Source organism: Hydra vulgaris, chromosome 08 (genome assembly GCF_038396675.1).
Source record: "Hydra vulgaris chromosome 08, alternate assembly HydraT2T_AEP".
Classification (NCBI taxonomy): Eukaryota; Metazoa; Cnidaria; class Hydrozoa; order Anthoathecata; family Hydridae; genus Hydra; species Hydra vulgaris.
The window spans coordinates 3,540,001-3,565,916 of NC_088927.1; the positions used below are offsets into that span (position 1 = coordinate 3,540,001).

Here is a 25,916-nt window from a genome sequence, read left to right on the forward strand (position 1 = left end):
CATATTGATGGTCAGAAAGTAAGTTATTAGATTCAAGATGAGAAATTAGGTGTTTGTTAATTAAAGATTCAAAAACCTTGCTTATAATAGAAAGAAGACTAATGGGACGGTAGTTAGACAAATCAGATTGCTTTCCAGAATTTTTGAAGATAGGGATAACAGATGCCGCTTTCCAGCAGGCTGGAAAACAAGACTCTGATAAGCACTTGTTGAATTGTTTTGAGAGTATAGACGATAGCTCCGGAGAACACTTCGGCAAGACAATAACAGGTACGTTATCCGGGCCACAAGCTGTAGAAGAATCTAGGCAGGAAATCACTTTAGATACAGAAGATGGAGTGATACGAATGTCAAGCAATGGATCAACCTGTTTATTGGCAATATCAGGTAAAACAAAACTAGTGGAATCAAGAGATGATATTGATGAAAAGTTTTTAGCAAACAATTCGACTTTATGTGTCTTTATGTGAGGTGACAAAATCTGAACCATACAAGAGAGGTGGAATTATAGATTTGCCCTTATTATTGATATTATTAAAGATTCTCCAGAAGTCACGAAAGCCTAATTTTTGAGATGAGATACGAGATTTCATGACCTGAGAATAGCGGGTTTTGGCGTTAGACAAAACCTTTTTACAATTGTTTCTAGCAGTAATAAACAGGCGTCTGTTTTCTGGAGAATTGTTTTGCTGATAAATATTGAAGTAACGGTTTTGATTGGCAATTGCAGCAGCACAGTCTGAGGAAAACCATGGAGGAGAGTGAGGCTTGACCTCGAATAGTCGAGAGGGAATAAAAGATTCCATGCCAGCCTGAATCCACGAAGTTATGTAAGAAGCACATTTGTCGACAGGAAGACAAAAGATTTCTACCCAAGGGCCATCACGAAGAAAATCACGGAAAGAATCCCAGTCAGCTTTACTGTAATTGTAAGAGGTTCGATAATATGGGGATTCAGGTGATGAAGAAGAATGAGATATTAGTTTTAGAGAGATCAAACTGTGATCAGAAGAACCTAAGGGTGAATGTGGAGAAACTGAGCACTGACTAGGATTAGAAACAAGACATAAGTCGAGTAGAGAAGGTATATGATTCAGATTGTCAGGAAAGCGAGATGGAAAGTTGACTATTTGAGTTAGGGATTGAGAAAGGCAAAAGTTGTGGCCTTTTATGCCTGCAGTGTCACTGACACTAGAGCCAAGCGATTCAGAGTGGTGAGCATTAAAGTCACCGACAGTTTTTGGTATATATATTATAGTTTTTGGTATATATGTATTATAGTTAATATATATGGTATATATATATTATAGTTTTTGGTACTTTATTCATTTTTAAATTAGATTGAAACTTGACTCAAAGCATAGATAGTACTCAGAACACTGTTTAATAGCCCAAGCAATTGCCTCATTACTACTAATAAACCCTAAGCCGTAACAAAGGGCTCCAAATGTGGATTCCGCAATGCACACCAAAAGTACAAACAGGGACACCATCCATGCGCAACATGGCACTGTTAATACTTTAATGTTTTTCAGCTGTTGATGGAATCAGCCTCTCTGAGAGCTACCGCAGAGTTCGGGAAACCTCACTACCAGTTTTAGAGCTGTACCCTCATTAGGAGATAATAGAATGATTTGCCTAGTCATAAAAATAGAGACAAAAGCAAAACCCATGCATTGAGTCAAGAAGATCCAGCATTTAACATCCTAAACTGGAAATGTATTAAAAATACATCTGCACCAGCCTAATAGATGAAGAAGGGGTGCGAGGCTGGTCAACAGATAGAATCTGTTTACCCCTTAAGTCTTTGCCTAGGAGGCCTTCTACAAGACAGTAGCCGTTGCATTTAACATCTGCCCAAGATGAGTATTTTTATATAGACACCATCTCTAGTCTTTACTCAACCAAGAGCCCCAAGACAGGGGGTGTTTCAAATCGGAGTTGGCATCTCCTAGCTTTTGCCTAAATAGGCGTATCCTACAAGGCAGCAAGATATGAAGCAGATTGTACTGGGTTACATGTTACCAGTAGCAGGATAACCTGATCTGACTTCAAAATTTTGGTAGGTGACATAAGAGATCTTTAGAGCAGCAAATAAGTAGAACATGAGAAGAGCGCTGCTGCATCAACTGACATTTAGGCATGCAAAGAGTTTTGATACATTGACTAACAAATATATAGAATATGCAAGTATATCTGCTACATCAATTAACAAATAGATAGAATATGCAAGGAGTGCTGCTACATTGACTGACAAATAGGTAGATCATGCAAGGAGTGCTGCTACATCAACTGAAAGTTTTGGTTTGGGCTGGCAATCTATCATTAAAAAAAGTTATTTAAAGTTTCAAAATTTTTCCAGTCTTCTAAATTATTATTTAAAAAAAAAAAATAAAGTTTCACAATTTTTAAAAAGTTACATATGCACTTTTGTTACAAATATTCTCAATTGAAATGAATAGGCTTTCAATTCAAGTAAATAGAATGTTTTTTAGTTTTAGTTTTTTACTAATTTTTTAAATATTTTAATTCCATCTACTTTTTTATTAAGGCTGCTGAAGCTGTAAAAGCTGCAATGGAAATTGAGACAAAAATTTCTTTCCTTGCAGTTTCACAAATGAGTGTAGGAGAAGCTCCTCATGTACTTTCTACATCACTTGGTGAAATAAGCATGAGGAGTATTGATTCCACACAGCCAGCTTCTTTTGGTGGTTTTTCATACAGTAGCTTAGGGGATGCAACCTCTGGAGGTGGTTTTGGAGCTGTGGTAAGTTTTTTTTCATTGTAACCGTTTGATTGGGAAAATTTGAATGAAGCAAAAAATTTTGTATGCAATACTGATTTACATTTTTAAATTGTACTGCTAAGGATCTCTCAGTACTACAAAGAGCAGTTAATATTGAAAGTGAAAACAGTTTTACCCTAAATAAAAAGTACCTTTTTTCTTTAAGTTTTTTAAAAGAATACCTTTTTTAATATTTTTCATTAAATAAACTTCATTTAGTTTATCAACCAGGTACTCTAGTAATTTGGTGTAATCATACCATCTCCCATAACAATTTTTAAAAATACATTTAAATAGATTAAAGGGCTCAAATTAATGTAAACAAAATCTAACCGTGAAAAAATTTTTTTTTGAAATGCTGTTTTATAATTATAAAAAATAATAAATTAGCATTAGTCTTCGAAATATTAAATCCCATATTGGCTTCATTTTATTAAGTTTTATAAAATTATATAACGCACCGTAGTGTACTCATTATTAAATGTAGCATTTAAATACTACTTTAAATGCTTTTTAAAGATTTCTTTTAAATAATTGCAAGGAAGAAAATCTTCATAGATCAAAAATTGTATTAAAACGAGTAAGATCAAAGCAAAAAAATGTTAGGTACTATGTTTTTTCATAATTTATTGTTTTCTTGATCTAGTGCACTATTAAAAATTTACATATAATTAAGTTTTTTATTCAAATGGTTTTTAAAATGATGTTTTCATTCGATTTTTATTCAAATTGTTTTGCAATAAAAAGTGAAACAAAAAAATTTTGGTTTAATAAATCTAATTATATTTTTTTAAGTTTAATAATATGCTTTATTTTTTTATTTATTTTTTAGAACAAATTTCTATTTTTTTTTTTTTAGAACAAATTTCTTTGAACAGAAGTATAATAGTTTATTAATTTTCATTTAAATCTTTTATAATTTCATTTTAATTTTAACTTTTGCAATTACTGGTTTAATGTTTGCTATAGAATGTTTCTACTTTTAAAACAATTTTCAAGAAACAAAATATAATTAACTGTTCAAAAAGTTTACAATTTAAATAAAACTTTCTTCCTCACTTGCACTATGCTATAAATCTGATATTGTTACTATAGCTAGATAAGCGTTTAACTTTCAGCAATGATTTTTGCTATGCTGGATGCTATAGACTGGGTATTATGGACGTGGCTGAATTAAATTTATAATTATTGAGTGTTAAAGTTCTTTTAGATTTTTCCAATTTTTTTAATTTCAAATTTCAATTGCAAAATTATTTGAAGAAGAGAATTTTAGAATACTTAAGTTTTTTTGTTCAAATAGATTTCTTTTTAAATAAAGTTCCTAAAAACAACTTGTGTATTTATAGAAAATGTTTAATCTTGATATCGCTTTAAATAAAATAAAATGGCATCACGTTTTTTATATTCTATTTGGGGTTTCTTGTTAAATAATTTTTAGTTAAAAACTTATACTATGTGTTAACAACACATAAAATATAAATAAAAACATTTATAAGGCTAATTTTTGCGAATCTTTGAGTATGTTATGTAAATTTATTAGTTGAGTAACTTTAAGTTACTGTAGTAACTTAAATGGTGGTTTTGATTTAGTTTAATTTAAAATTTGATTTTGTTTAGTTAAAAGGTATATTAACTATGATGTACTTTATCCATTCAGTAAATCAAACTAAATATAACTTTAAAATGATATTGGCTTCCATGCAGAGTTTTAAAGTAATTTAAATTCAAAAGCACTTTATGTTGAATAAAATCTCCGCGCAAGAGAGTAAAGATTGGACTTCTATTTAAAAGATAAATGTAGCATGACATACTTTATGACCTCTAATAAAAAGCTAAGACAAAAGCATTACTTTTAGGAATAGTTTAAAAAAATGCCAAACTAGAAAAGAAAAAAAAAGTTAACAAAAAAAGCAAAAAGAAAAACAAATTGCGAAAATATTTTTTTCAAGAAAAAACTAATCACAAAGGTGTGAAAAACAATTGCGATTCTCAATCGCGATCCACCTTATTCAAACCCTGCATTAGGTATTATTATTTTTCTGAGGTCATTTATTTTACCCAGTTTTGATCTTTAACTTACATAAAAGAATCATGCTATAATTAGTGATTATATCTTGCTATTATTATTAGGGTTATCTTTATATTGCTGATACCAGTGGGGTATTGGGTTCTAGCGTACAGCAAGAGTTTTGTTCCTGACAATCTTAGATCTAAAGTGGCTCTATTAACTGACAAGTCAACTTTTTGCTCTTGTCTTGACAAAAAGTCTTCACTTTTTGATTGCTTTGTCAAGCAGCTGATTTTGAATCTGATCACTCTTCTATTACAGTTTGGGGCTTGCAGTGGCTTGTGATTTTTAACTTCAACAAAACTCATTATTTTCTGCAAACAATATCATAATATTGTTGACCTTTATTAATGAATGGCAACCCTCTCACTGAGTCCTCTATTTTATGTCTTCTTGAATTATCATTTACTACAGACCTCTTATGTTTAGGTTGGTTTGCGCAATTTTAAAAACTAATTTTTTTTTGTTATTTAAATTAAAATAAAAACAGTGAAAAGAATGCTTTGAAAAAATAATTGAAAAAATAATTTTAAAAAACCCAGCAAAACAAACTTTTATTTAATTTCTAGATAAAAAAATTACAAAAAAAAAAAAAAAAAGAAAACCAAAAAAAAAAAGAATAATAATTTATATAAATGTTAAAATTTTTTATAAATGTTTTATTTAAGTTCTAAATGAAAGAATTGAATAAAACCAGCAAAACAAACACTTTATTTAAATTCTAGATAAAAATAATTAAAAAAAAAAATGAAATTCTAAACAAAATAATTACATTAAAAACAACAAAACAAAGTATTTAAATTCTAAATAAGATAATTAAAATTAACAAAAATTGCAAAACAAATATTTTATTTTAGTTCTAAATAAAATATTTGATACCATAAACGCCGTTTCAAGATTTTTTTATAAAAGATAAATAAAATGGATTAGTTAAAAATGCTTTTATTTTTTTGGCAAGCACTTTTTTATGAGCTTGCCAAAGTTTTGACGGACGTGTGAGCAAAAAGGCTGGAGTGCAAAAGCACTGGCTAAACAGAGAAGACTAACAATGTTAGTTGCTTGCAGTCTTGCTGGGAGTGAATTAGTTTATTTAAAAAGAAAGCTTTTATTGAGCTTATAGTAAGTTGTGTTGTGGTAGAGCTTCATAAGCTAAACTCTATTGTCTATTTATATTTGCATGATCTTCCTTAAATGTAATTTATATCTAACATACATACATAGTGATAGCATAAAAAAATGATATAAAATAATAAAAAATATCAAATAAGATTTTTTCTCTTAGAGTTCAGTTGGTGCTAATCGTTATTCTTATGACAAATCTGCTAAAAACATCAAAGGATCTGTTTTAGGACTGTCTCTTGCAGATAAAAATGGGCAGGCAAAGAAAATTGCTAATCTTACACAACCAATATATATAGTTTTAAATAATACAGAAATACCTCCTCCTATTAAGAATTTCACAGCATATTGTCAGTTAATGCGAGATATACACAGAATTGATGCTACTGTAAACTCTTCTGTAATTGTAGCTTATGTTCGACCAGTGCTGGAAAATTTTACTGGAAATTTTTTTATATTTTTAAACAAAGGTAAATTAATTTTAAAAAATAGCTAAATGTATAAATATTTTATGCAGTTTTTTATGAATGTGAATATTTCTATTATGTTTGTGATGAATGATATAGTAATTTTGTTAATGATTTAATTGTTTTGCAACTGTAATTACAAGTGTGCTAGGTATACAAGATTTTACCACTTCAGGGCAAATTTTAATAGCCAGAGATCATTTTAATAGCCATGTATCAAGACCATCGTTATATGGTCTTTTTTTTTTTAATTTATCATAAAACTTGTGCAGAAATAAATAAACATATGCAGATCCTAATTTATTTTTAATTTAAGATATTTCAAAGAGTTGAAGGCTTTAAAGATTTTTTGATCTTTTTGATTTTAATGTTAAATAGAGAAGTTAGAATAAGAAAAGTTGATTTTAATTTTTAGTTTACAAGAAATTAAATTAAATATTTGTTTTAGCAATGTCATTGGTACAGCTTTCTTTGTATTGAGCTTTCTTTGAACAGCTTTCTTTTTAAGCTTTTAAGTTTTTTTTGTACAGCTTTCTTTATTTTGCCATTTTAAATTTTTTGTGAAAAAGATTATTTTAATCTGTTGTAAACATCATATTGTAATTAAGTGAGTGATGTTCCATGCTGTAATTAAATGAGTGTAATCAACTTTTTTTTGTTTAAATTTAAATAATGTTTTATAACTTTTAGGTACTGCACCTTCATTAATAGATCATCAACTCAATTGTACTCTTCCCAATCAGGTTCCTGATAACTGGGATAGTATGACATCAGCAGAGCAATGGTATTGGAATTTGGAAAAAAAATGGACTTGTTTTTGGGATCAATCTGTTCTAAATGGAACTGCTATAGGAATGTAGGTTTTTTATAGTTTATGGGATCAACCTGTTCTAATTGGAACAGCTGCAGGGATGTAGGTTACAATCTAAAGTTTTATTTCATTATTTTAGATTTTTTTAATATAAGTTTTAATATATTTTAATATTTACTTTTCTGAAAATTTGATATGAATAAAAATAATGACACAAATACTTTTGTTAAGGCATGACTTTTCATAAGAAAAATATTTGAACTTAGAATTAAAGAAAAGAAAAATTTAGAATTAAAGAAAAGAAAAATTACACATCAGGTCTTATCTTACACCCTACACTCTTACACCTTCATCCTACACTCTTACACCTTACACCCTTCATCCTACATCACCCTTCATCGTAGCACTTTAACACTACAATTTTCATGAATCTGCATCAAACTTTTAGACTCTTAGTTGATTTGTTAAGTTAGTAAAAATATTGATGCATGCTTTAAATTACATGTATATTTTCTTTGGTTGCAATGTGGTGTATGATTATTGCTCATTATGTTTTATGGTTATTGAAAATATTTTGAATATTCTGTACACAGCAATAAAAGAAACTACCAAAAACTGTTGTTTTTTAAAAGATTAAAAATGGCAAAAAAAATTAGACAGTGTATTTTTTACCAGAACCAAGCTCTAAAGCATAGGTTCTTTTAAAGAGAAAAGTGTTTTTAATTTTTACTAAAATTTTTACAACAGAATTTTAAAAAAGATTAAGGAAGTATGAAAGAAATTTTTAAAATTCTTAGTTTTTTTGTTTGAATATTTAATTTTATAAACTTTCTTTTTAGTTGGTGTGCTGGTATTGTATTTTATTACAACAACTCACTGACTACTAAACTATTATCAATGTCTGCACTTCCATCTGAAGACACCTGTGATACTCCTGTAAAGTATTACTATCAAGCTTACACAAGAAGCTGTTTATTTTGGAATGATGCCAAAAATACTTGGGACGGAGAAGGATGCACAGTCAGTTTTTTTGTTTGTTTGTTTATTCTAGTTTTTTATGATTAAAGTTTTCAAAAAATTTTAATTAATGTTGCTTATTTAATTTTTTTCTTCTACTTTTAATTTTTTTTCATAGGTTGTTGAGTATGACACAAACATCAACCAAACAAAGTGCGCTTGCAACCATTTAACTAATTTTGGTGGTGGTGGACCTTTTGCTTCTCCAGAGCCTATTAATCTCAGTGCCACACTTGCCAATATAAATATTGCTGATAATCCTGTTGTATTTTCAGTTATGATATCAATCTTTTGTTTGTATATAATTTTGTTAGTTTGGGCAAGAAGAAAAGACAACCAGGACCGCATAAAGGTTGTTGTTATTTTTATTCTTTTAAATTTCTCCACATTTTTCCTGCTTGAGAAAAATGGATTTCAATGTTTTTCAAAAGTCAGCTTTGATGACACTCAAAAGATCTGAACTTACATGCTGTTGAATAACTTTTTTTTTTTTACCTTTTTTGGCTAAGGATTGCTGTTTCTGGGTTGTTTTTTTTGTTGTTATTTTTATAAAAAAAAAGATTTTTTAATTACATGGCAATTCAAACAATTAATTCTTGCATTATATGCATTAAGTAATATGCTGAAATCAAACTGTAGTGTTTCTGGTGCATTACAGTTTTGTTTTTTTTTAAGAATTTTAGGACTCAACAACATTTCCATCATAATATATATCAATGTGAAACAATTAATAACTAATTAAACATAATTTATACCTATGGGAACCAACTAGCAACCAATTAAAGGTAATTTATAACACAATACACATACATACCATTGAAATTTTTTAACTGAATGTATGTTTTCAGTCATGCTTGCTACTTTTTGAAGCTTTTCTGATTTAATTAATCTTTTTTCAGATCCATCAGAATTGTTTGTCAACACATGCTAACAAAACAAGAAAAAGTTATACATAATTAAGTATAGCACAATTGCTATACTTAATTATGTATAACTTTTAATTATGTATAACAATTAAAACAGTGGTGTACAATACATTTTTACAAACAGCATAGTTTAGTTTAAAATTTTAATTAATGTTGCTCAACAAAGCAGCAACTTTTGAAGCATCCAAACTCATGCAAATGGGTGTTCTTGTCAACAGTTATGTTGTCTCTAATCTCAGGTTTCTTTATTTCAAAGTAAGACATATTCTCTGGATAGGGATACTCGATAAGTTCCTGTATCATTAAGGATTTCTAATCAGTGTTATATCTTGATCTGCAAGTGCTACAGCCAAGTACCATGTATATCTTAAAGGAGAATTTTCAAGACTTTTTCCTAATGTTTCATTTTCTTCCTCTATTTTTTTTGGCTACTTTAATAGCTTTGAAATGATGGTGCCTGTGTTAAAATAGATGACTACAGAAACCAAGGAATATAAAATATTGTTACATAAAGCAATATTTTACATTCTCTTAAATTTCTTCTCTCTCCTCCAATGTCATTAACTTTAGCTTCTTGTGAGTTAGTTGAAGTATCAATAAATATATCCTATTTGCCATAAATCTAGCTTCATAAAAAGTAGTCAACCTGGTACTCAAATGAAGCAAAATTATATAAAAATTTTAAAAATAATATTTAATTTGGAAAAATTTTAACTTATTTATCAAAATTGTCATAAAAATACAATAAAAATGCATTTTTTTGTTTTTTGTTTAAAAACATAATTTTTCATGTAACAAAACCTAGTAACAATTCTATATTTGAAATCTATATTATTTTTGAAATTTTTATATAATTTCACTTCATTTGAGTACCAGGTTGACATATTTAAAAAAAATTTTTTTTTTGAAAATATTAAATATTTCCATTAAATATTCGAGGGTCTTGAGGGAGCCCATAAAATATTTTTTATTCAAAAAAATTTTAAATCTAGTGTTTTTGTATAAGATAGAACACATTAAGGGGGGTCTCTGCATATATTTTTCAAAAATGTTGTTTTTTGGGACACCCTAATATATATATATATATATATATATATATAGTAAAAAACTAAATAATTATAACACTCGATTTATTTAAAGTATTACTCAGAGTTTCTCGCAAATAGCGATCATCAGATGTTACAAATCTCAAAAAAACAACAACAGAAAAATTATATTAAAAATATTGTGGAGTGTCTTCTTTGATGACATTAAAGTTATTCATCATATATTTGTTTTTATGGCGACACTTAGACGCAAGTTTGTTTTACTTATTTAGTAAAGGAAATGGTGATGAAATTATATGATATTTTTCCATCATTCATAAATTGCATGGCTTACCACCAGGTTTAAACGGTTCAGCCTGGTCTAAAATTTTCTACAAAAGGACAGGATTTAAACCTTTCTTTTTAACACTCCACACAAATTTAGAAAGTTTGGTAGAGTTTGACCTACTTTCATAATGAAAGGAATTATTATGCTTGTAAACGCAATCTTAAAAAGTTTTTTCTGTAAGCCCAATATAATATCTCCCTTCATCTTGCGGATTTGTCTTAACATTACATAAATAGATGACATTTTTAATTAAACATTTTCCATTAAGTTGACATAAATTAATCTGTCGGCAATTGCACGTTGGAGCATTAAGGTTTGAAGAATTTGATAAAAGTTGTTGTGTGAAGTGATGATGTTGCAAATATTTGGAAGACAACTACAGCTAACCTTCAGATTGTTTTGATTAAACAGTTTATGGAATTTATGAGATTTTGGGAAGTTTTTATTGATTAAATTTAGGAAAAGTTTTGCTACGTTTGTCTTGACATTAATTCAAAAGGAGGGTTAAACCAAATTATATTTCGTGCACATGATTTTGTAACTTTTATAGAGCCATTGGCAATGGCAGTAATGCCATTACTGCCATAATGCCCTCAAAGCAAAAGTTGTCAAGAAATTGTATTTCAAAAAGTAAAAATAGTGTTTTTAAGGTGTTTGAGGGCGATTTATATGAAAATTTTTTTTTAAGTCATTTGTTATCTATATTTTTATTTTAAAAAGGTATGTTGTTGTGAGTTTTTTACATATTCTTGGTTAAAGTAGTATATAATAAAGGAAAAAAATGAAAATTTGTTACGCAAAAAGTTATGAAATCTGCAAATTATATATTTTCATAGTTAAAGTTCATTCAGATGGACAGCTGGAAAAATTAAAATTGTTTTACAATTTTTTATTAAATTCTAGGTTTTAATGTAGCCAGTCTTGGGGATAGGATTGGAGTCTTTCCCACTACTCCCTCTCCCTCTCTCACATACACATTTTTTCCCCTCTGCATAAATCAACTAAAACAAAAACGCCATGTTTTGAACTAAATGAATAATTAACCATTTAATAAAAATCTTTACAAATACTATCAAGACAAAAATTATGCATTAATTGAAATAAGTATTTTAAAATAAGTAACAGTTTTTCAGGTCTACAACTTCCTTTTCTTTAGTTTAGAGAGTGACATCAGACTTTCTGATGTAACTCTTTAAGCACTCTATTACTTTTTTCTACACCAAGAACTCTAAAAGTTGACCTTATTTTATTGACAGTTAAAAGTCTGTTTTGTTTTTCATCTTTATTTTCATATCTTTGCTCAAACTGTTGCATTATTTCAATTGCTCATTCAAAATTGTTATTGACAATAGTTAATTTTGGCAAAGTTTTCAAAATTCTTAAATGAGGATTGGGTGTGCCAGTATTAGGGTGGTAGTGACCACAGTCTCTCACTTTTTGATCAACCTTATCAATGAAAAAATTGTATTAAAAAACTCATCAACCAAAAGAGGATCGGTACCTTCATATTATTTATAACATTATTCATATCTACCTTTGTACTCTATATTTGCTTCTGTGTTTAAAAAATCTGGATCCAGCATTTGTAAGAAAAGCAAAGCATTGGCTGCTTTTTTATCAATAGAAAAATTTTTATCCAAAAGTGCTAAGGGAACAATTGTTGAATCAAGATATCATGTATGCTTATAAAGAGATGCTAACACAGCATCAACTGCTTTCGGACTGGAGCAAAACTTCTTATATTCTTTCATCTGAAAGATTGCATCAAGATCAAAATTATGAGATTGAATGGCTTTTTGTGCTTGAAGGTATCACCTTGTGTAAAAACATACTATGAACTCACAGATAAGTTTCAAATCTAGAAGTAGATTACTATTTTCTTTGACAAATGTCAGTTGCTTGTACAAAAACTGAAGTTTAAGGTAGTATAAACTTTTGTCTAAAAACCTAGCATGATGATCAGCTCCAGCTTTCTTTAATATGAAATGTGCAGAGGGAGATAAATATTGCATGGTTAGTTCAGCCAACTTTCTTCGATCATTCCTCATATTTCATTTTTTAGCAATATAGGTCTCAGTAATTCAAAGTTTTTCTTGCAGCTTCCTTCAAAACATTTTTATTTCTTTTTGTTTACATTGTTTACTTTTGAGTACATCATGCCAAATAGCAACTCTTCATATGAATTCCAAAGTATTCATTTTAGCAGCAATAGATTCAGCTGATACTTTGGTGGTTCTATCACTATCACATTTGGCAACTTCATGTAGCGCTTCATAAATTTGTTTCATATTTTCCTTGATTGCTTTCATGGGAAAGCGGAGTAGTATTGAAAATTAACTGATCGAAAAAATGATTAATATCGAAAAATAACTGACCGAAACCCATTTTAATGATTAAGATCAAAAATATGATCTTCAGATTAATATCGAAAAGTTTTTATATCGAAAATCACAAATGTGGAACAATATCAAAATCATTAAAAATGGAATAAGATCGAAAACTCATTTTAATGATTAACATCGAAAATGTGATTTTCAGATTAATATCGAAAAGTTTTTATTTTGAAATTCACAAATGTGGAACAATATCGAAATCAATAAAAACGGAATAAGATCGAAAACTCGTTTTAAATTTTAATGATTAACATTGAAAATGTGATTTTCTGAATAGTGTTGAAAACAATAAAAACAGAATATGATCGAAAACTCATTCATCGAAACAACAAAAATATGATTCTATAATCACACTTTTTTTTTTTTTTTTATATAAAAAAATAAAGTAATAAAATAGTAATAGGAGAAAATCTTAAGAAACTTTTAATATTAAGTCACTTTTCAATAAGAAACTTATTTAAGAGTTCGATGAATATTTCCTAACTTTTCACCTAAATATCACATCAACTTTACACGAAGTTAGCATTATCTACAATGGAGAACACCAGTTTAAATGAACAGTTTAATTTGCACGTGTAATGAAATTCAATTCGATTTAAAATTTGAAATTTAAGAAACTTTTAAAAAACTCAATATTCCCAAATGTCACTAGAGCACGTATCAATATAATATACAAGTTAGCACACCGAAAGCACTGTTTAAAAAATAATCACAGTTTTAATGGTTTTATTTCTCAATCAATTACTTTCAATTTTTATAACTCAAACAGTTTTTATTATGTACGGAATGTTCCTATTATTTTAAGAATATTCTTAACAATTTATACCATTTTTGAAAAGTTTAGACAAGTTTTTTTTAGTTCAAAGTTCAGAGTATTCTGTATATTTCTGTAAATACATCAAATATTAAACAGTTACCTTGCAACATTTTGGGCCAATATTGAGTAATAATTTTGCATATTCTATTGTGTCAATATTACCAGAATGTGTTTTCAATAAAGAAAGCAATAGAAAATCTTTCCAAATAATTTTTCCAAATTTAACACTAAAATAATGCATATCTATCAGTATTTTCTAATGTCTTCTTTATTTTTTTTTAAGTTCTTCAAAAACCAAATCAAACTGAACAGATTCTGCATGATTTTGTAAGTAAGTAGGAAAGATTCTGCATGATTTTGTAGGAAAGTGTTCCAACATAAATATGTAGGGCATTTTTATAACTATTACAAAACGTTATGTAAAGATAATAGACAACTTGTAAAATATTTTCATTTAAGCTCTCAGCAACTTGTATAATAAACTCAATAACTTCTTGTATCGAAATTTTATTAAATAACATCTTGTAAAATACAATACAATAATTAATTTTTAACAATTGGTAGCTACATACCATACCAGCAATGTATTTAAAATTTTGTGCTCAATATTTTTTAGTATTTACAATGTTAAACATTCTGGAACAGAATGACCAGATGACTACATGTGATAGTAATTTTTCCATGGTATTTGGTGATAGAGTGGGTATTGTTTATAATCTTTTATTAAAAAGGATCTTTTAGCATGCTCTTCTTGTTTTATTAGTCAAGATTTTTTAATTAGCTTTTTTAATTGTTTTCTTTTTCTTTTGTAAGCCCTTTTGTAACCCTCTTTTGTTATTTGTAAGTTTTTGCCTCTCATATTTGCACCATTGTTGTATGCCTGACTTCTCATATCTTTAAGTGGAAGTTGATTTTCATTCAATAAAACTACAATTTTTTGCTTTAATCTATTACCTGTAAAATTATATTTGTACCATATATTACATCAATGAAATTTAATAAAATTTAAGAAACTCTTTTGGATGTCGACCACCACTGAGTTGTTATGATTTTCTATGAATGCATATCATATAATAAGAGTTAACTGTTCATGATGACTGGCATCTGATGTGCAATCCACAATAATAAAGTAGTATTTGGTTTTCCAAATTTTTTCAAGAATTTCCTCCCTAGTAGCACGATCCACTAACTGAATAATTTCTTCTTGGATATTTTTGCTAATGCATTTTGTTTGGATTTTTTGCTTCTGAAAAATGATATTCTATAACGGGGTCAAAATCTGCCATAAGTTTAACTATTTTCAGGGAATTTTAATTGTTTTCAGATGATCATCTATATGCCATGTTTTGTGATGCTGTTATAATGATTAGGAAAATTATCCCTTTACATTATCCCATCAATCAATTTCATTCAAAAGTTGCTTCTCCTTTATAAACAATCAATTTTTGAACTTTGAAATCTTCTTTTTATTCTCAATCCAATTGCCAAAGCTTTCAATATAATTAACACTACTATATTGAAAGCCAAAGCTTTTAATATAATAAACACTATTATATTGAAAGCCAAAGCTTTCAATATAATAAACACTAACTTCATTCCTTGTTAAGTTTTGTGATAAATGCCTTCAGTCAGAAAGTCTGTTTTCGCAAGAAAATACATGTATTGTTAAATAGTTTACAACAGAAAAAGAATATTTTAGTTGCATTTTCTGAATAAATCAGCCATGATCTAGAATGACTTTAAGCGTACGAAACTTTTCTAAAAAAAAACTTGATCTGAACAAACAGTTATCACAATTTCTTGGGTAACTATTTGATTGATGGTTTATAAGACCCTTCATAACTATTTCTTGAATATTATGGTTTGTAAGAGTCTGGGGCCAATTAACTTCCTCCCATATACAAAAAGAGAAAACATGAGCTAAATTCGCAGACAGTAGATCAACTTTAAAACAGTGTTTTAAAGTTGATTTACCGTCGATGGCAGTTTAGCTCAATTCTCTGTTTTGGTTCAACTGTTCACCTTCCATCTCAACTTCATATTCTTAGATTTTGTTTGAATTGGTTAATATAGCAAAGTATTTATCTTAGAATCATTGTTGGAGCTATAAAATGTTTCTGAACTAAAAAAAGTATCTAGTTTAGTTTGGTTTTTATCATGTTCTTTGTGTTTCTTTAGCCATTTCAAATGATACTCCAAATGTACTCCACAATCTTGAAGAATTGCACCAGTTACTTTTTGTAAAAAGTTAGGGAAAATATCATTGTGATATTTTTCCTAACTTTTACAAAAAGTAACTGGTGCTATAGCTATGATTGATACATTTCTATAAAAAATATTATTAGGGACTTTTACAATAATGTTTCAATCATCTGCTCTTCTGTGATGTCAAACTTCAGTTTCAGATTCTGAATTAGAATCAGCACTAGTATCAGTGGAACTAAAGTCTAGTTCTGAGGTAGCGTCAATCTTAGAAAGTTCATCTTGTAGCTTTGTCCTCTTCCTTATACCTTAAAATTTATTTTAATAAATTATACAAATGATGTATATTAAATGATAAATTTTAATAAAAAAGATCAAATTAACTCACTAAAAACAACATAAATCCTTTTTACTGAATTTACTATCTTCTGATTCCAAAGTGAAATGTCTTAGTCCTTCTTCTTCTCCCAAAAAAGTTAATTCCTTGTGCTTATCTTTATCTGAGCACTTTTTATCCTTCCTAATTTGCTTCTTCACATCTGTAGAACCAATCCAAAACAGTATTTTCAAAAATGAAATAAACTCCCTTTGATTAGCCTTATCTCTAGTTGTTCCTTTGTATTTTTTTCTACTCAAATCTGAAAACTTCTTTTCCATCTTCATTGTGTTCATATTAGTACTTTTATCTTACATTACTTAAAATCCTGCTTCAACCCATGGTTTTTTAACCAAGCTTAAAATGTATTAACAATCTTCTACATTACATCTCTTAAATCATGAATCTTGTTATGAGTACATGATAAAATTGCTGGATATTAAGAATTATGAGGAACTAGTGATCTTTTGTAGACAATGTGTTGAAGCATATTCTCAGGTCATTTCATCACAAAAATTAGGTTCTCATGACTTCTGGAGAATCTTTAATAATATCAATAATAAGGTCAAATCTGTTACGCCACCTCTTTTGTATGGCTCAGACTTAGTCATCTCACCTAAAGACAAAGCTGAATTGTTTGCTAATAACTTTTCATCAATAATATCTTTTGATTTCACTAGTTGCGTTGTACCTGATTTAGCCGTCAAACAAGTTGATCAATTGCTTGACATTCGTATCACTCCAGCCTCTGTATCTAAAGTGATTTTTTTCTTAGACTCTATTACAGCTTGTGGTCTGGACAACATACCTGTTATAGTCTTGCAGAATTGTTCTCCTGAGCTGTCGTCTATACTTTCGAAACAATTTAACAAATGCTTATCAGAGTCTTGTTTTCCAGCCTGCTGGAAAGCGGCATCTGTTATCCCTATTTTCAAAAATTCTGGAGAGCGATCTGATTTATCTAACTATCGCCCCATTAGTCTTCTTCCTATTATAAGCAATCTTTTTGAATCTTTCATTAACAAACACTTAATCTCTCATCTTGAATCTAATAACTTACTTTCTGATTATATGGATTTTGATCTTCTCTTTCTACAGTTGATTTGCTAACAGTAATAACTGATAGGTTTTATTGTGCATTAGATAGAGATAGAAGTTAAGGATAAGGTTTTTGCTTTTGACATTTCAAAAGCTTTTGATAAAGTTTGGCATGCTGGTTGTCTCCATATGCTTTCTTCTTACAGTATATCAGGTAACATCTTTAAGATTATTGAATCCTTTTTTTCCAAACGTAGTATAAAAGTTGTCCTCAATGGACAGTATTCTTCTTTGTATCTTGTAACTTCAGGGGCTTCTAAGGTTCTAATCTTGGTCCTAAAATCTTTTTAATTGACATTAACAATCTTCCAGATATTCTCACATCTAAGGTGGCATTATTCGCTGATGATACTACCATTTATTCTTGTCATGATAAGAAGTGAACACTCTCTGATTGCTTGGAGGGGGCATTTAAGCTTGAAAAGTATCTCACTTCTGCTACAGCATGGGGCTATCATTGGCTGGTGAACTTTAGTTCAGATAAAATCTTTTTTTTTCAGTCAATCATTATTGTAATAGTTTAGATCTTTATATATTTATAAATGGTAATGTACCTGATAAGTCATTTACCTTTCATCTTCTAAGATTAACTCTTACTTCCAATCTTTCTTGGAAACCATATACCAAATCGATTGCGAAATTAGCATCTGCTAAGGTTGCATCTCTTTATCGTGCTCTACACTTTTTTACTCAGGATTCCATTCTTTATCCCTATAAATCTCAAATACGCCCTTGTTTGAAATACTATTCCCATATCTGGGGCAGATCTTTTAATGATGCCTTTTCTCTTTTAGACAAGGTGCGCAAATGCATTGTAAACATAATTGGACCTGCTCTTGCAGCTAACCTCCAACCATTATCACATCGTCATAATGTTGCTTTTCTTTCTCTTTTCTACAAATACTATAATGGGCACTGCTCTAAAGAGCTAGTGTGACACTTGTGGTGTCATTTGGTGAATGAATTTATAGTGTTTACACTTACCTGCAGTAGTGTTGTAGTGGTAGAGCATTTATTTCATAAACAAAAAGTTCCAAGATTGATCTTCACCATATCCCTGATAGTACCATGCTCAACTTGTTTCTCTGCGCAGCAGCTTTGTTCATCAAGGTTCATGTTTTTGAGTTATAGAGTTGAGAGGTTGTAACCACAGCTAAAAGTACTGTAGTGGCCTTCATGTCTTTGGAGAGGTGAATTGAAACAAAAATTAAAATATAGTGTAGTAAATTATATCGCATTTGATTAATAACAATCTCTTAAATATGAAAGTTGTTTACAAAAATAATGTAATACTTTTTGACAAATTGTAAATAAAAACTCTTAGTGACTTTAAAATACAGTGCAGGATCTTCTGCACGTATTTTTCTTATCATTAGCTAATTTTTATAAACTCTTGCTTAACATAAACTTTTCACTTTTTCCTTTCGCAAATATTGTTTTTACCGAGAATATGTAAAAAACATGTTGACATCTTTTAAAATAATAAAAAATTTAAATAATTTTTTTATTTAAATTGCCCTCAAACACCCAGAATACACCCTATTTTTCATTTTTTGAAGGGCAATTTCTTAACAACTTTGGTCATGACTAAAATGACTACTCCTAATACTCCTAATATATATATATATATATATATATATATATATATATATATATATATATATATATATATATATGTGTATACATGTATATATATATATATGAACACAAATCCAAACTAATTAGTTTAGTTATTGTGTTATAAAACAACAAAATTAAAAACAGCAGCAGTAAATAAAATCAACTAAAATCTAAAATTGCTACAAAAATTGCTTCCTAATTTTATTAGACAAAATATTTGTTACATGCAGTCCTCTTTTCTGAGAACATGTTTATAATGTCATATGCAGACTATGGTAAAATCATAGACACAGTCTATCTTATACAAGTCATGAAATAAAAGAGAAAATTCTAACTTTACAGAACAAATTTGTCCAATAAAAATAGGGAGCCTTTCCTGTATTTAGTTAATTTATTTTTTCTGGCACATTGTTACACATGAGCTACTATGTACCACCATGCCCCAGATAATAGGTTAAATTTTTAAAAATAATGGTAACATATTCTTAATCATATTATATGCCAATAAATATTTTAACATGGTTTTAACAATTGAATGCCATGGAATAATCATTAAGAATGATTTCCCATAGAAAAATTCATAAGATATTATTAGAACCAACGGACTACTAATTGGAATCCATGAGATAACCATAAAGAACCATAGGGTAACTATGAAACCCATGGTGTGCAACATGGCCCATGAATTAAAAACTATGGCTTAACCATGGGGCACCAAAGAATTCCATTGGTTTTCAATGGAATTCCATTTATTTTGCATGGGTTCTCATAAAATATTTCTGTAAGGGATAGAAATTGATATGATCTGGAAAGTATTTTTTAAATATTTGTTTATATTTAGTCTCAGATAAATTTGTTGCCATGCAACCATCCAAGCGATACATATTTTTACGAAATAAGGGTTCAAACAGGTTTTAAAAAAGGCTCTTCTACAACTGCTGATGTTTTTTTGACAATATTTGGTGAAGAAGGAGAAACTCCACCAAGACGGTTATGTTGTGATTCAAAAAAATGTTTTCAGAATGGAGAAATTGATATTTTTTTTATGTCTGTTCCAAAAAGTTTAGGAGAACTTAAAGAAATTGAAATTAGACACAATAATGGCGGTCATTCACCAGGTTGGCATTGCGTTCAAGTTTCAGTAAGATATTTGTTAAATTTTTCTTGTTTTATTTATTTAAAATACTTTTTTTAAATTTTATGAAATTATAAAATTCTGAAATGCAAATATTTGATTTTAATAAAATGATTTAAAAACTGGTTTCACTGTTAACTGAATTGATTTTAATTTCATATTGATTTAATATAATGTTTATTGATTTAATGTTGTCAAGTCAATGGACACAATATGGTTTTGGATTTTTCACCTAATTAATTTGCTTAGTGTCATTTTGTGAATTACGCTGTGTTGTGCTCTTGTGTGCAATTAACAGTGTAACAATGGAAGGTTTTGAGGTCAGAAGTGTGAGAACAGAAGAAAATAAGAAAAATCAGAAGAAACAATTTGAAGTGTGAACAGTGAAACAGAAGATAAAACAAAGGGTGAGAACACTAAAACAGAAAAAAACAGTTGGGTGTGCAAACAGTGAAATAAAAGAAAAACAATTAGAAGAGTAAAATTAAAGAGAAAAGTAGAGCAAATAGCAAGAAATATAAGTATAATATATATTATATATAAATATAAATAAGAGAAAACAAGCAAAAAGAACGCCCCATACTGCACACTTTACACCCTTTTCATAATATTTAAATTAATTGTTAACAAAGTATACTAGCACAATATTTGCATAACCAAGCACACCACAAAATATTTTACTGTTTGCAACATTTTTAGATATTTTCTTTATCAACCAGCCAATATTTTTATTATTGGTAACTTAAATACTTATTACACTGAATGTTTGGGCACTATTACCACTAACCCTTCCAGTTCAAAAATAATCTTCAGTGTTCAAGAAGTCTTATTCTCTTACTTAGATAGTTAGCTTTGTGACTTAATTTCCAGAAAACCCTAATAACTTATTAAAGTCAACAGAATTAAAGTCATCTATGATAAAAAACATTATCTTTTGTTGTGAGGCTTGTAGTGGTTTTTATTTTTTAACTTGAATTCAATTGTTTGCTCCTTATAATTGTTGCAATACTGTTGATATTTCTATATTGATAAATGGCGGCACTCTCACTCAATCTTCTTACTGAGTTATCTAGAATATATTATCTAGTATATCTAGTGAAAGGAGTAAATGATACTTTTCTGAGTATCATTTACTCCTTTCACTTTCAACTTCACTTTCAATGCAAAGTTAGCATTTTTTTAAATTGCTTTTCTTATCGTGTTCATTATTTTCTTACTCCTGATTCCACTCTCTACCTCTATGATTATTTGATTTGTCCTTGTATTTTTAGGCTGGTTCATTTAATAATGGCTTTTTACTTTAAAAAAAGGTCCAAAAGTTCATTGAAAATATAAATGGACCTGCTCTAGCTGCCGAGCTTGAGCATCTTCATTTTTATTACGAAAATAATTGTGGACCCAACGAAAATAATTATGGACTGCATCAAAAATAATTATGGACGCGACGAAAATACGTGTGGACGAGACTGTATTTCTTTCTTTTATCCACTCTTATTTGCCGAGAAATAAAGTTTCTTTAAAATTTTCTGATTTGTTTATAAAAAGGTAAAGTTAATTAATTTCAAGGTGGTTTTTTTAACCATTTCAAGCTACTAGAATAATAATATCCATAAAAGCACAAGGTTGTTATCTTTTTCTCTTGTCTGCTAGTACTTTCATGGCTGCTGCTCAAGCAAGCTATTATCTCTTGTTTCATCAACTTAAACTTACCTAATGATTTCAAAACATAGTAAGATTAAAAATTGATTATGATAGGAAGCACAAGAAGGAAAAAACCATAGTAACCATAGTGAGACTCAATTTAAAACCACCAAGAATTAAAATCTATGACTATGTAGAGTTTTAGCAGACAAAATAAAGACATTAACCAAAGAACCTTTCAAAAAAATTGCAAAAAGAATTAAGCTTAAGAATGTTGTAAGATGACTAATAATAAAATAAACAGACTTATAATAAAAGAACCTGATAAAAGTATTAGCAAGATTTTATTGTGAATTTATTGTTTTAAAATGCAATTACTTCCATTAAAAGAATAGACCAAGCTGTCAAGTGAAGTAAAGTATTAATTAAGAAGAGTGATAGATAGCAAAATAAAGATATGTTGAACAGATGTTTATAATAATGTTAATAATAAAGTAGCAAAGGTAAGTCAATCAGGATGGTCAAAAGATTCAAACCTGATTTCTTGAAAAAAAGGTGAATTGATGCAAGTGTACACCCAAGTCAAGCATGTAACTATTGGATACATAGTGAAACAGTTAGGTGGTGGGTATGGTTTTTTAGATATAATATTTTTGGTTACATAGGGCATGGTTTAAGTTAGAGAGTTCTCAGTCCTGCTAATTAACCCAAAGTTGTATATATACAGCACAGTTAATAATACTAAAGATGTTACATATAAATCTTTGAATCCTAAATTATTTTTTATTCTTTTTTACATTTACTACATTTTATCCTGATTAAATTTTAGTATTTTACTCCTCAGTGACTCTTTGATTTCCACTGGACATCTGTCCTTTTCTACTTTTATCTCAATTTGCTACACTCTTTTTAACTTATTATGCTTCTCTAAAGCATCCACTACTCAGTGCAGCTCTACAAGAATGCATTGCATTCAACACAAAAATTAGTCTCACAAAGAACCAGCAAATCTGGTGAATTTTGCAAGAGGTTGATTTAACTGATGAAAAGTAACTTCAAAGACCACAAATATTTGTAGAAGATATATTAAAACAGTTAGTTGGTTGTGACGGTTTTTTACACTTAATATTTTTGGGTACTTTAACCATGGTGTTGACTCATTCACAGATAGAACATGGCATCCCAAGCAATGAGCTATGCAGTTGTCTCAGTCATTCTAATTAACCCAAAGTCGTATTTTAGGGCTCCTCGTGTTAGGTTATGTTGCTCCTTTTGTGGCTTTGACAATGCATACCAAAAGCACTAACACAATTCATGTGCAACATGACACTGCTAATACTTTGATATTTTTTAGCTGTTGATGGAATCATTCTCTCTGTTTGCTACCACAGAGTTTGGAAAAACTTTCTATTAGGTGGCCTCAGAACCATTTAACTGAGTTTTAGTGCAGTGTCCTCATTAGGAAATAACCAAAAGAGTTGCATAGTCACTATCAAAGAGGCACAATCAAAAATCTATAAGTCAAAAAGATCTAGCATTCATCAATCTAAGCAGAAAACAATGAAACACAAATCTACATCTACATTTATCATTTTTATCATGGCACCATCTCTAGCCTTTACTCAACCAGAGCCCTAATACAGTGGAATTTTAAAGTAGAATATAAACTCCAATTCCCCTAGAATTTGCCTATAAAAGCAAACCCTATAAAGCACCAGGACATGGAGCAGATTTTACTGGGTTACATGATACCAGTAGCAGGGTGATCGTGATGTTCTTTAAACTGACCTGGAGTACTTTGAACACTTAACTAGATTTCCAAATCTAAGTAGTTCAATATTGAAGTTCAAAATGGATTTCGTTATTCAGTTGCACATCAACAACTCTTGGTGAAACTAGTGTAATCAGTATTCAAGGTAAACTATTGAATTGAGTTCTCTAAACATCTGTACTAGGTCAGGGCTTAATTTAATTTTTTAAAAGGTCCTGTACAAAATGTCCCATTAAAACTTGTTTGGGTCAGACAATGTCTGATCAAATTTTTAAAATAAAATTTTACGGTTTTACGGAACCGAGTTATGCAATCAAAATCTTTATCATGTTATTCAGTTTATTTAATGTTAGTCTAGTGAAATTGTAGTTTCTTTCCTTATTATTTAGAATATTTCATCGCAGATTTTTGTTTTTTAATAAAATAGTTTCAATTTAATATTGTATGATTTTTTAGATAGACTTAAGTTTTCATGCTGTAACTGGCAACGCTTATTTTTTTAATTTTTTTATAATTTGACAACGGCTGTTTTGATGTTTTAACAATTTAAACGCAATAATTAACATCGTTACATTAAAAATAACTTTAAATCATTGATCTTTTTAAAAACTATTTTTCCATGCCTTTCTAAAAATCTCTATAAAGATTTTTTTTTTAAGTTACTTTAAATTATGAATAAGTTAAATTAAGTCTTCCTATGATTTAATTGCTTTATTTTTTTTGTTATTGTTGTTTCTATTTTTACAAAAAATTATTTAAAAGTTGTTGTTTTTTTAACTTACAAGTTAAAGTACAAAATGATTAAAATTTGCGATTTTAAAAAGTCTTCATTATTTTTTTAAACAATTTTTTTTTGTAATTTTTTGGAAGAAATTTTTATACAACAAAAAATATATTTTTTCTTTTCAATAATTTAATTTCACTTTTCAATAATTTAAATAAAATTTGTTTATTTGTTAAACAATCAATAAAAGTAATTTGTAAAAGCCTCTTGCGTAACTAAAATTAAACGTTTTAAAAGATAAGTTTTAAAGTTTTTTTTTTTCAAAAGCAGCTAAAAAAGGTAAAACAGTTTTAACTTCAAGTTTTTTAAGCTTTATTTTAAAGCTAATTTGTTTTCTTTTTCTGAAGGAATTGTTTTTTATTAATGCTTATTCTTTTAGTTTTTTCATTTTTTTTCCTAGTTTAAGTTTAGCTTAATGTTTCTTTTTTCTGTGCATTTCTGAAATGTTTAAATTATCAAAATATCTAAACAGTCGTTTTTTGTGGTCAAGTTTCAACCAAAAAAAATCATTTGCCTGGTTAGCAATAGCGTTCGATCGCATGCCATTCCTGCCTGAGATTTATTTTGTAGAATTTAATTCCCGTCGGTCAAAATGTTCAATTACTTTGTAAATTGATCAGACAATCTGAGGTTTTAGCTGGACAATGTCCAATGTCTGATTGTTAAATTGAGCCCTGCTAGGTCCACTATAATTTATTGTATTCATAAATGGTTTATGTATTAGGCTAAAAAGCATTGTAAAGCTTTTTGTTGGTGATACAAGGGATTTCAGTGGTAAAGAATCAAAAAGACAAAATACATCTTCAAAACAATATAGATGAATTAAACAAGTGGTCAACTGAATGTCAAAGTCAAGCAAACAAAAAATGCCAAATAATGGTTAAAATAATAAAAAACATGTTTATCAACTAAATAATTTTACGCTATTAAAAATCAATATGAAATTGATTTTGGTATTACCATAACAAATAATTGGAAAACCTCACATTGGAAAACCACACCTTGGAAAATCTCACATTAAAAACTCGATAAAAAAAGCATATAAAATCAATTTTATTAATTTAAATTAAGAAAAATTGAATTTAATAAAATCAAAAAAAATTAACATAAAGTCATAAAAATGGAGAATCTAATGATTTTATCATATGAACAAAAGATAAAAATTGATTGAAAAGATAGATTATCTAAAAATTGAAACATTAAATATAAATTGAAATTAAAGAAAATAAAAGAAAAATATTAAGTTTAATTCAAATGATGTCCAAAATTAATTTCCATATTCTATTAATCACTTTGTAACAACTGCAAGACAACATGAAGTTAGATAAGAGTATTAAGCAATCAGACAACTTTTTCATAAACAGAATATCTAAAGATTGGAACACTTTGTCACAATTCAATTAAGTCTTTCGAAAACAAGATCGATTTGATATTCAAATATAGGGAACATATAAAATAATAAAACTTTATAAACATTATTGAAAAGCACATATTATTCATATCATTAATATT

The 25,916-nt window shown here is 28.6% G+C and overlaps 1 protein-coding gene across 2 annotated transcripts in view; it reads left to right on the forward strand.

The window, feature by feature from the left end:
- LOC100211692 (uncharacterized) overlaps nucleotides 1–25,916 on the forward strand; it is a 177,419-nt gene that overhangs the window by 114,842 nt on the left and 36,661 nt on the right. For both annotated transcript variants that reach the window (XM_065802295.1, XM_065802296.1), the window contains exons 21-26: nucleotides 2,552–2,767; nucleotides 6,136–6,442; nucleotides 7,130–7,295; nucleotides 8,090–8,270; nucleotides 8,386–8,619; nucleotides 19,915–20,214. In XM_065802295.1, the coding sequence (XP_065658367.1) occupies nucleotides 2,552–2,767; nucleotides 6,136–6,442; nucleotides 7,130–7,295; nucleotides 8,090–8,270; nucleotides 8,386–8,619; nucleotides 19,915–20,214 (1,404 nt within the window). The remainder of the gene's footprint in view (nucleotides 1–2,551; nucleotides 2,768–6,135; nucleotides 6,443–7,129; nucleotides 7,296–8,089; nucleotides 8,271–8,385; nucleotides 8,620–19,914; nucleotides 20,215–25,916) is intronic.